Source organism: Fusarium falciforme, chromosome 4 (assembly GCF_026873545.1).
Source record: "Fusarium falciforme chromosome 4, complete sequence".
Lineage (NCBI taxonomy): Eukaryota > Fungi > Ascomycota > Sordariomycetes > Hypocreales > Nectriaceae > Fusarium > Fusarium falciforme.
This window is the reverse complement of record NC_070547.1, coordinates 4,017,624-4,027,314: the sequence shown is the minus strand read 5'-3', so window position 1 is coordinate 4,027,314 and position 9,691 is coordinate 4,017,624. Positions and strand designations below refer to the sequence as shown.

Sequence of the window (9,691 nt, the reverse complement as noted above, 5' to 3'; positions counted from 1 at the left end):
ATCATGGAGAACGAGTCTGACACGAGCCTCCAAAGATGAGACACCGCTGACACGAGGGAGACGACATCTGTCTGTCTGCCCTGGCGATGCAAAAGGGCCAGTGCCTGGTCGCGTTTATGTTGTTTCGTTTCCCTAGGGCTGAAGGGCTCCCCCATGTCCTGCGCCGCCTCCAATTAGCAGCACGTGGCACGATGAGGGAGGGAAACACGAGCTATCGCCTGGTACGGGCTCGCGTTAATGCACCTGTCCCCCCCCACTGTTGACATGCCGACCGGGAGTCCGTCACCCAAAATAACCACAGCCCCGCATGAGAACCAAACCATCCTCCGTAGGCAGCATACCATCACAACTTCCGAGGCGGGCCCACCCCCGGGGCTCCGACACGGGCGTCCGATCCGGATCGGACCTGGTGTCTTTCGGAGAGCCTCGGTCATTCACTACAGAGATGGCGCTAGTTGACGCACCAACAACATCAGAACATGAACGAAGGGGGATGGCATGCATGGTGATCTTCATGTCTGGAGCGTCTGTGGAGCGTGTCTGCCGGGCAAGGCTGATTTAATTTATGTAGGGTTCGTCTGTAGTGAGGCTCACAATTTCTGTCGGTGGTGGTCTCGTGCCATCTGCATCCTCTTGAACCGTTTCGAGCGTTTCAAAGGCCGTTGGTAGGCTCCTGCTCCAGGTGGGCGCACCGTCCCAGCACCAGCCTCCCGATGCTCTACTAACGATCCTGGTCCCAGATGAGGCTCCATACCGTTGGTTGTCAGTCATCGTGCAGCGGTGACGTAGGGGGTTCCTCATGGGAAGATCCACACTGCGCGAGACAATGCGCTTTCGAGGCAGCCCGATGTCGAGCGGCCGCCTATTTGCTTTCCAATATGGCCTCACTGATCTCGAGTCCCCCGGACAGAGGGCGTAGCCTCTACGGGTTTGGGTGAGAAAGCCCCCGCCACCGGGTCTTAGCGAGTCATGGGTCTAGGGGGGATCAGTGTGCGTTGATTGGACAAGGTCCCTGCAGGCCTCGTCTAGGGAAACGAGCTTTGCTCTCTGGCTTCTATTTGGGGCTATCCCGCCATCTGGCTTGGTTGGAATCGGGCAAAGGCTGGTTCTCAATACGAAGGCATGCCTCCATGGCCTGTCTCTTGTTCAGACCGTGCCAACCGTGCCTCACCACCAGAACCTCGCCTCCTGTGGAATATTTCCCGTCGACGGTCCCCGAGTTGCCGGGCTGCGGATCTTGACGATAGACGAGCCGACACATACATCAGCATGTGGGCGAGGTTGCTAAGCCTTTGCCATTTTCGGAGAGAGCCAAAGAAACACCACAATAGTAACTAACCCTCATGACCACGGGAGAAGAGAATGGCTCCCCCAAAGGAACGCAAGAGGAGATTTCATCGACGGAGCAAAAATGGATGCCAGACCTGTAAACGAAGACATGTGCGCTGCGATGAGCAAAAGCCGTTATGGTACGTGACTCTTCTCTCCCGGCTGCAGCTGCACCATACCATCCATATATCTTATACTTTCCCCTTCCCCCCCTCACTTCCAAGCAACTCACTCCCTCGGACCCTTGGCTTGATGCAAGGCTGCGATCGGACAGTATGGTAGGGCATACGAGCCTTGCATTACTGCCGTGCCACACGTCAGACCTGGGCGCCGACCGTCGAGTTGTAGTGGTCTCGTTTGTAAGACTGACTAACGGCCTTTGGCGAGCGTAGCACCAATTGCCTCCAGACGGGGAGTGAATGCATCTATCCAACTCCCGAACAGACGCTGCCATCCAATGAGTCGTCACCTTCACCTTCATCCAGCAGCAGCGCCGCAGGTCCCAGTACCGAACTTGAGGCCTTTGGCAGCTCCCAGATGGCTCTGGCTGAGCCTCCAGCGCCAGGTCTCATCAACGTCCTCAACAACTATGTTGGGGGCTCTTTCGACGCCCTCCCGGAGCCGTCGAAACGCCTCCTGCAGCACTGTAAGCTGCCTGCACGAGGAGGATTTCGGCCGGATGGTGACTAACGTGCTTAATCAGTTTCGCAATACACAGTATGGGGCCAGCGACCCGTAGCCAGGGAACTGGAATCCTCGGCGTGCGGTGACCCGAATTCCCGGGACCTTCATGGTTCGGCCGAAACGATGAGCTGACAGCCGTCTAGGATTCAAAAGTCGTTCGAAAATCCGGGGTACATGCACATGTGCCTGATGCTATCGGCCTGCCAATGGGCCTGGGTGACGGGGTCCATGGACGAGGTCAGGATCCCGTTCCTGTACCACAAAGCCGCCACCTACCAGTTCGCGAGAGAACAACTCCAGAAACCAGAGACTGCGCAGAGCGGAGACACCATGTTGGCGATTTCTGCGCTCGCACTAACTGAGGTAGGACATTTCGAATGCAGTGTCGGACGCAGTGTCGGACCGTACGAGACTGACATTGATCCAGGGCGCCATTGGAGAACTGGATGCCTCGTCGAGGCACCTCAAGGGTATCCGGTCAGCAGTCGAGCAGTGGAATCGGGCAGGTGACCAAGTCCCGACGTTGCCCCAAAGGATGCTCAAGATGTCGGTTTGCAAAATTGTACTCTAATTTCCACCTTTGCTGATGCTGATGAATAGGGTCGGTGATGGCTTGCGAACCGGAAAGTCGGGCCAGCTCGTCAACGTACCGGAATATCAACCAACCTTTATGGCACTCCTGTTTGCCTCCATCTGGGACATTACAGCGCTGCCGCCTCGCGAGGCACCGAGATATGGCTGGTGGGAAGATACCGACTCACGAGCAGCAAGGCTGTGGCAGAATCACACCAAGGACCTCAACCTCAACTACGAGATATCGAGAGGGTTCAACCCGACCCAATACGTACCGCGAATCCTTAACGGAGACCCCAAGAGTAGTCGAACGAGCTTCATCGCCACCTTCTTCTACCTGTGCTCTGAATTGGGTCACAAGTACTTTGACGTGACTCTGATCGACTGGCTTCTGGAGCAACTGATCGATGACGTTAACGCAGGCGAGGCACACCTCAAGACGAGCGTGTGGACACAGGCGCTGTGGCTGTGGTGTGTCATGTTTGGGGCCGCCATTGCCTCGACGGGGCGAGCGAGCAACATGGTCGAGGAGAGACAGCTGGCCAAGTGGCGAGGAGTCTACAGTGACAAGATGAAGCTGTTCAGCCGCGAGCTGGGCATCAACAGCTGGCAGGCGGCCAAGGCGATGCTGGTCGGGGTGCTTGGGAGAATAGAGGGGGAGGTTGAGAGGGGACTGGAGGAACTATGGAATGAGGGGATCGCGGGAGGTGTGACTGGTGAAAGCAGTGCGAGTCCAGCCGTGATAGAGCTGGACTCGGACTAGGACATGCATTGTGAAGTGTTTGAGGCGTGGAATCTTTTAGTAGGACTGATTCATGAGGATTCGTCATTCTGGAGCCACGGCGGAGCGTCTTGCTGAGTGCTCACTCGAGCAATCATGATTGTAAGGCGAGCGGTTGGCCCATTGCACCTGGGGCTGACAAATGTTGAGGGTGGGATTTCCGAAATTAGATCTTTTGGACCTATACATAGTGTATGTAGAAGAGAGTCGACGCAGAGATTTGTTGTATGTACTGTATTGATATCAATAGAGAGCCGCACTTGGCCACGCGTCGTTAGACGGCACTTTTCCACGTTTGTTGGTGGGCTTCCATGCTGGCTTCCATGGAAGGGATGGAAATGGATCGTTGGTGGAGCGGGTTGTCCCGTGTCATCACGTGGGGCGAGACCTTCCTCAGTTGACAGGACCCCTAATGCTTTCCTTCCGTCGAGTGGAATCAGTGCCTGGCCCATTGCCTTGGAAAGCAAACTCAAAACTGAGGTGGGCAATCAAACACCAACAACACATCAACATCAGCAGGCATCAGCCTGTCTGTGAGCGACAGAGTTTTTCGTCTCCCGTAGCACAGCGTTGGATTGCCCTGTCTTGGCACCGTCACGAACACGATGTTCGGCCTGCGACAGCGAGCGACGCGAGCGACTGTGGCCTGTCTCGCTTCTGGTCTCTCTGGGGTCACCTCATTCTGGCCTCTTATCTCCTCGTTGTTGTTGTTGTTGTTGTCGCATCTTGTTCCCTCTGATTCTGGAAGCGCTTCTCGCCCACTTTGACCACCGCTGTTTGTCATAGGCTGCTTTCTCGGCGAATCGCTGGCCCTTTCTGTAGCCTCCCTCTGTTTGCACCTTTCTGAGGTACGTCCAGTCTCGTAATGAAGGGCCTGCTCGTGGCCGACCGAGACCTACCCCGCCCAGCACGGCCTGCGTTGTGAGCAATCAGAGCACCGGGATACACAACCCGGGTGACGGGAGACAGACTCGGTGTGCCGCTGGTTGCATGCCGGTTCGCAGGACGCAGTCTGGTTGGTGATGGTTTCTTCTTCTGATCCACCCGTGCTGACCTGGCCGGAGGAGATAGGGGCATGAAGGGGGTGGTCTCTTCTGCTGCGGGCCGGCCGGAGAGGGGACGACATCGTCAGCACCGTTTGACTCGTAACAGTGGTGTTTTGGTTGAGAAGATCGCCAGGACCAAGTTTTGGAGGTCCAATACCAGGACTGCCCTCGCAGACCAATATTCTCGAAAAGCGCTTGGACTCGAACTTCATGAGGATCGACGCTGATAATGCAAACTCTACTCGCAAGACGGGATGACGACTTGAGCGCAATCTCGGTGCCAGCCTCTGCCTTTCCCCTTGGTCCCGCCATTTCCTCGCATCTTGTCACTGCTCACCCTCGTCCAGCTCCCTTTTGCGCTCACCAGCTGCAGTGATGCGTTGTCCGACAACCATCATCCCTCCCTTTCACTAGTTGACGCCAAGTGATAGGACGGGCCCCGGGCCTGCTCTCCACCAGGCCCCTCACCAAATCAGGGAAGTTGAGCCAGTCGTGGTCGTTTTGGCCCATACCTGGACGCATATCCCTGCAATAATCCAACACACCGGTCTCTTCGCTCTGAAATCACAAACGCCAACTCACTCATGCGGCCATCCGATGCGGCAGTTTCATTGGCATCCATCGCTTGCTGTGGAACCTGGCTCCGGCAAGTCGTCAGGCCTCGACAATGATAAAACCCGCAGGGTCCCTCGTTGCCCAACGTCTCACTTCTGCTTCCTCAATTTTCCAGCCCAACTCTCGCCTCTTACTGCCCAACAATCCTCGCTTCGGCCTGATCCTTCAAAGACGACCCATCCTTTACTACTCCTCTTTCTAACCCTCTTCTACCATATCTGTCTACGCACGCTTGCTTGCCATTCCGTCAGGAAACACCAAAGCAACCCAACCCAATCAGCCCAAGGATCATCCTGTCGCGCAACAACACCAACTTGACGACAGTTTTTGCCACTGGTCTGAACTTGCAAGACAACGTCCCGCGTTGATCTGCTGGATCACAAGAGCTCAATTTGCTCTACCCCGAGGATACCATGACTGTTACTCTTTGTGTGACCACGGCAACCATGCCAGGTTTCAAGAACTCGACTGACCTCGATGAGGTTCACTCGCTGTCCAGGTACTGTTTTCTTTACTCTTCCCTGGGAGGTCTGCGTTTGCTTTTCAAATCATGTTGCGCGAAATCAATGTATCAATCGTCTTGCTTCTTCACTCTGTCTTCCACCCAAGGATATCGCTCCCGGACAACAAACACTTCAAGCTCTCGCCCCAAGGAACTTCTTCACATGGATCAAATGGCCCATTTCTCCTAGGATTGTCGACACTCATTGCCGGGATCTCTTCACACATGGACTTGTCCAGCCGGACATGAAACAATGATATTCTCACTCTGGCTTTATGCCACCAAACGGTGAGTATTGCCCGTTGATGTACATTGAATCGCAGCTCTTTTCCATGGATCAAGGCCGGACCTCTTTTCCTGGTTTTGCCTAAGGACATTGCTGGTTTCATCATGGACTCGACCCAAGGAACATGGATACTCTTGAACTCGGGACTAGATCTGGACATGGCAACAACTAGGAGACAATCGACCGCATGGATGCCACAAACTGGAAGACGCAGACTGGATCAACATTTCGCCCGCACTGGATGGTCGTTCTAGGAATCAAGGTAGCATTCAGGCTTAACGGCCATGAATCTGACAATCCAATTTGATTGTTTTGTGCATCCGCACGCTTTGTCTCTGGAACGCCTCTTTGACCTTTCGCTGGCTTTTATCCCCTGGTTTCAATGGATGACATGGACTCTTGCTTTACACTCGACTCTGGGACCCTATACTCGACACTGCAAATTGCTATACCAACAACCTGATTGACCGAGAAACGGGAAGCTGAGACTGAACGACCTAAACACCCGACCTGAACTCTGATCACAACCAACACCGTCGCCGCCACTCGCCAATGACCCTTGACACGACACTGGATGCTTGAGCCTGGATTCGACCTGTGACTTGAAAAATGACGACTGGAGACATCGCCACGATCTCAATGGATGCCCGAGGAACCTTGACAGAAAGCAAGATCTAACCAGATCCATGCTCCTCAATGTCATACTTGGTCTGTACCTACGACGCACAGCCACGCGGTGAAAAATGGCTAACCGATTCCATAGATTCAAAGTTGATTTAAGCCATGATCAGCACCACCATTTCTTTTTCTTGTTTGATTTTGGGTAGTCGTGAACGGCACACTGACCATTTCCTCAGCGATTTCAGCTTCTCTCAGCCTACCATGGCTTCGACAACATCTGGACTCTTTTCTTTTTCTCAAACAGAACCATCAGCGGACCTCTTGACAGGTTCGTCGTGGGCTACGACAGCAGAAGGACCACAGAACTTTCAAGATTTCTCAGACAATGGATCTGCCCATTCCGGAGAAGCCGAGGAGTTCATTTTCACATCTGGCCAGACTACCCCCCGAGGAAGCCGTGTTCACTCCCAAGGACGCCAGGACATTCAGACCAACTGGACTGCATCCAGGACTGCTCCTGTGACCCGAGGTGGACAAGCGATGTCCAGGGTTAGCTCGAACAGATCCAACGGCTCTGCGCTGTCACAATCATCACACTTGTCCAACAACATGGACTTCACAGGTAATGCTTCCGCTCTCCAGACTGGAACCCAGACCGGTGCTGCCATGGCGGGAATTGATACTTGCCTCCTGGACACCGATGCCGATGGCATCACGACCCAGATGTACTGGCCTGGATACTCCCTCGACGTTGGACTGAACGGCGATGCCACCTTTTCCCTGCCGGACTCCAGCCCCCTCCACGTGGTCCCAGCCAATATGCAGCTTGGCCCTGATGTCAGCCTTGCCGAGAACTCTCCCCCTAGCCCCTGGGACTGCTTTTCTAGCTCCATCTCCCGATCTTCCTCTCCCAACACCATCGAGGACCTGTGGTTCCCCACCCAGAGCCCCAACTCGTCGCCTCAGATCCAATGCCAGTCGCCTAGGTACGTATTACCCGATCGCAAAGTGACTCCCAAATCGGTTTCTCACCTAGTCGATTCTTTTAGCCTTGACCGGAACCTTCCCCTGATCTCCGAGGATGCCAATGGAAAGGTGATGCCTCAGCTTGATGAGACCCTTGCCCTGCCTGCTCCTTTTGCCGGACCCCGACGACAGAACAGTGATGGTGAGTCCGCCAGGGACCACGATCTTTACAAGAAGGCTGCTCCCCATGAGGATGGACTCTACCACTGCCCCTGGGAGGGACAGCCCAGCTGCAACCACAAGCCCGAGAAGCTTAAGTGCAACTATGAGTAAGAAACACCCCGCCGCCCTTGCTTTGTGACTGTACTGACTTGTCAGCAAATTTGTGGACTCCCACCTGAAGCCCTACCGCTGCAAGGCCGAGTCGTGCGAGGGCGCCCGCTTCTCGTCGACTGCGTGCCTCCTCCGCCATGAGCGTGAGGCCCACGGACTCCATGGCCATGGTGACAAGCCTTTCCTTTGCGTCTATGAGGGATGTGAGCGTGCCGTGCCCGGAAATGGATTCCCCCGCCAGTGGAACCTCCGAGACCACATGAAGCGCGTCCACAACGACCACGGAAGCTCCAGTGGCTCGCCCACCAACGGATCCGCCCAGCCTTCCAAGGGACGTAAGCGCAAGACTGAAGTGACCGAGACTCAGACCGCCCCCAGCCGCAAGGCGGCCGTCAAGTCCATGCCCGTTCCCCAGGAGCCCAAGGAGTCCGCGACCCAGCCCCTTCTTGACCAGTGGATGGAGCACCGTAAGGCCGTGGAGAACCTCTTCCAGACCCTTGTCAAGCCCGAGGATGCCCAGAACGTCCAGCACATCGCCACCATGCAGAAGCGCCTCACTTCCATGATGAAGCTTACCAACGACCTCAACTCGGTCAAGACTGGCAATGCTATTGCCGGTACCGGTTGAATGAATTGTAAGTGACTCTTGATATCTATACCACAAGCCCTGAGCTAACCAGATGGACCTAGAAAAGCGAAACTTGTCTGCTACCAGGATTTATCAACATTTGAAACGTGCGAGTGCACAGAGACCGGAATGACCGTCTATCAAGAGACCATATTCTGAATCTCCAAAACGCACCACGGATCGGGCAACCAGACGCCCAAGGATCTTCGGCAGAGACGCCAGTCCTGCCAGATATAGCATCCCATCCATAAGGACGCATTGCCATCCCGTCGGAGTCTTTTTTACCCAAGGCCACATACCAAGGAGAACGCCGCCGATTTCTCGGCACCGCGCCTGGAGGAGGACGGGGTCACTTTGCGAAAGGGAACATTGACGACTTTAGAGTCGAAAGGGGGAAGCCGAGAGGAAGGACATATCTGATAGATTGATTCAAACATCTACTTTTTTTTACTTTATTTGTTGGAGGACAAGTTACAGACAGATACAGACAGACCCCTTTGATCACAGCAAGAGGGTAGCAGATAGAGACATTTTGTTAGGGAATAGGATTTTGTCATTTGATAGCATTGCTTTACTTCCCGAACAACCTTAAGTATGACATGGGTGAAGAACGATGCTCCTTGACGAGGCTGACTATCATGGCATGATATTCGGTGAGACATAGTGGTTCGAGAGCTCGGGACAGTGCGTTTTGTCGCCTGAGGACTATCGCTAGATCATCCAGGGGGTCAAGATACTCGCCGCAGCCTCATCTCAGAAGCCTAGACCAATGAATGCTTGATGAATCGTAGATGATATCTCAAACGTGGTGAAGTGAAAAGCAGCGGTGAAAGCTGCAAGGAGTCGGAAGAAGCAGGGTGATTGTACAGGATGCAGCTGATGAAGAGTGACCCCGGGGCAGGAATCGCGGAGAGTGAGATGCTGCACTGCATGCCATGTCTTGTTCGTCCCGGGGACGTGCTGACCTGGATGCGTCAAGTACGCGCCGCACACAGGGGGATACGGTATGGGTGTGCGTGCTCGTCCAAGGAGAGGCTATATCGCGGGCACGGAGGCTCACCGAGAGGACGTGCTGCGTATGGGACGATGTAGGTATGTAGAGGTGGTGTATGCCGTGCTGAGCGGTGAGTATCTCCGAAGCTTGCTCGGTCAAAGCTTCGGTGCAGAGGTCCTTTAGCTTTCAAGGTGGGATGCCGCTGTGGTTAGCCTCCTCCACTATGACGCCAGTCGGATCAGCAACCGTTTGCGTTAGAGATTTCAGGTACCCGGCCGCGGAGGTGAGTGTCTGATGTTGGTCTACGCGGCTGGGAAAGCTGGCCTGATCAGC

At 54.7% G+C, this 9,691-nt stretch overlaps 2 protein-coding genes across 2 annotated transcripts; both read left to right on the top strand.

Moving 5' to 3' along the window:
* Window positions 1-1,362: 1,362 nt before the first annotated feature.
* Window positions 1,363-3,349, top strand: NCS54_00594800 (Hypothetical protein; the record flags this gene model as incomplete). The annotated part of the gene is made up of 6 exons (XM_053151429.1): window positions 1,363-1,469; window positions 1,722-1,975; window positions 2,033-2,090; window positions 2,157-2,376; window positions 2,441-2,559; window positions 2,614-3,349. The coding sequence occupies 6 exons, from the start codon at window positions 1,363-1,365 to the stop codon at window positions 3,347-3,349; spliced, it is 1,494 nt and encodes a 497-aa protein (XP_053007404.1).
* Window positions 3,350-5,441: 2,092 nt separating this feature from the next.
* On the top strand, window positions 5,442-8,364 carry NCS54_00594700 (Hypothetical protein; the record flags this gene model as incomplete). Its single annotated transcript, XM_053151428.1, has 4 exons — window positions 5,442-5,527; window positions 6,674-7,423; window positions 7,487-7,732; window positions 7,782-8,364. 4 exons carry the CDS (start codon window positions 5,442-5,444, stop codon window positions 8,362-8,364), a joined length of 1,665 nt encoding a protein of 554 aa, XP_053007403.1.
* Window positions 8,365-9,691: the final 1,327 nt, after the last annotated feature.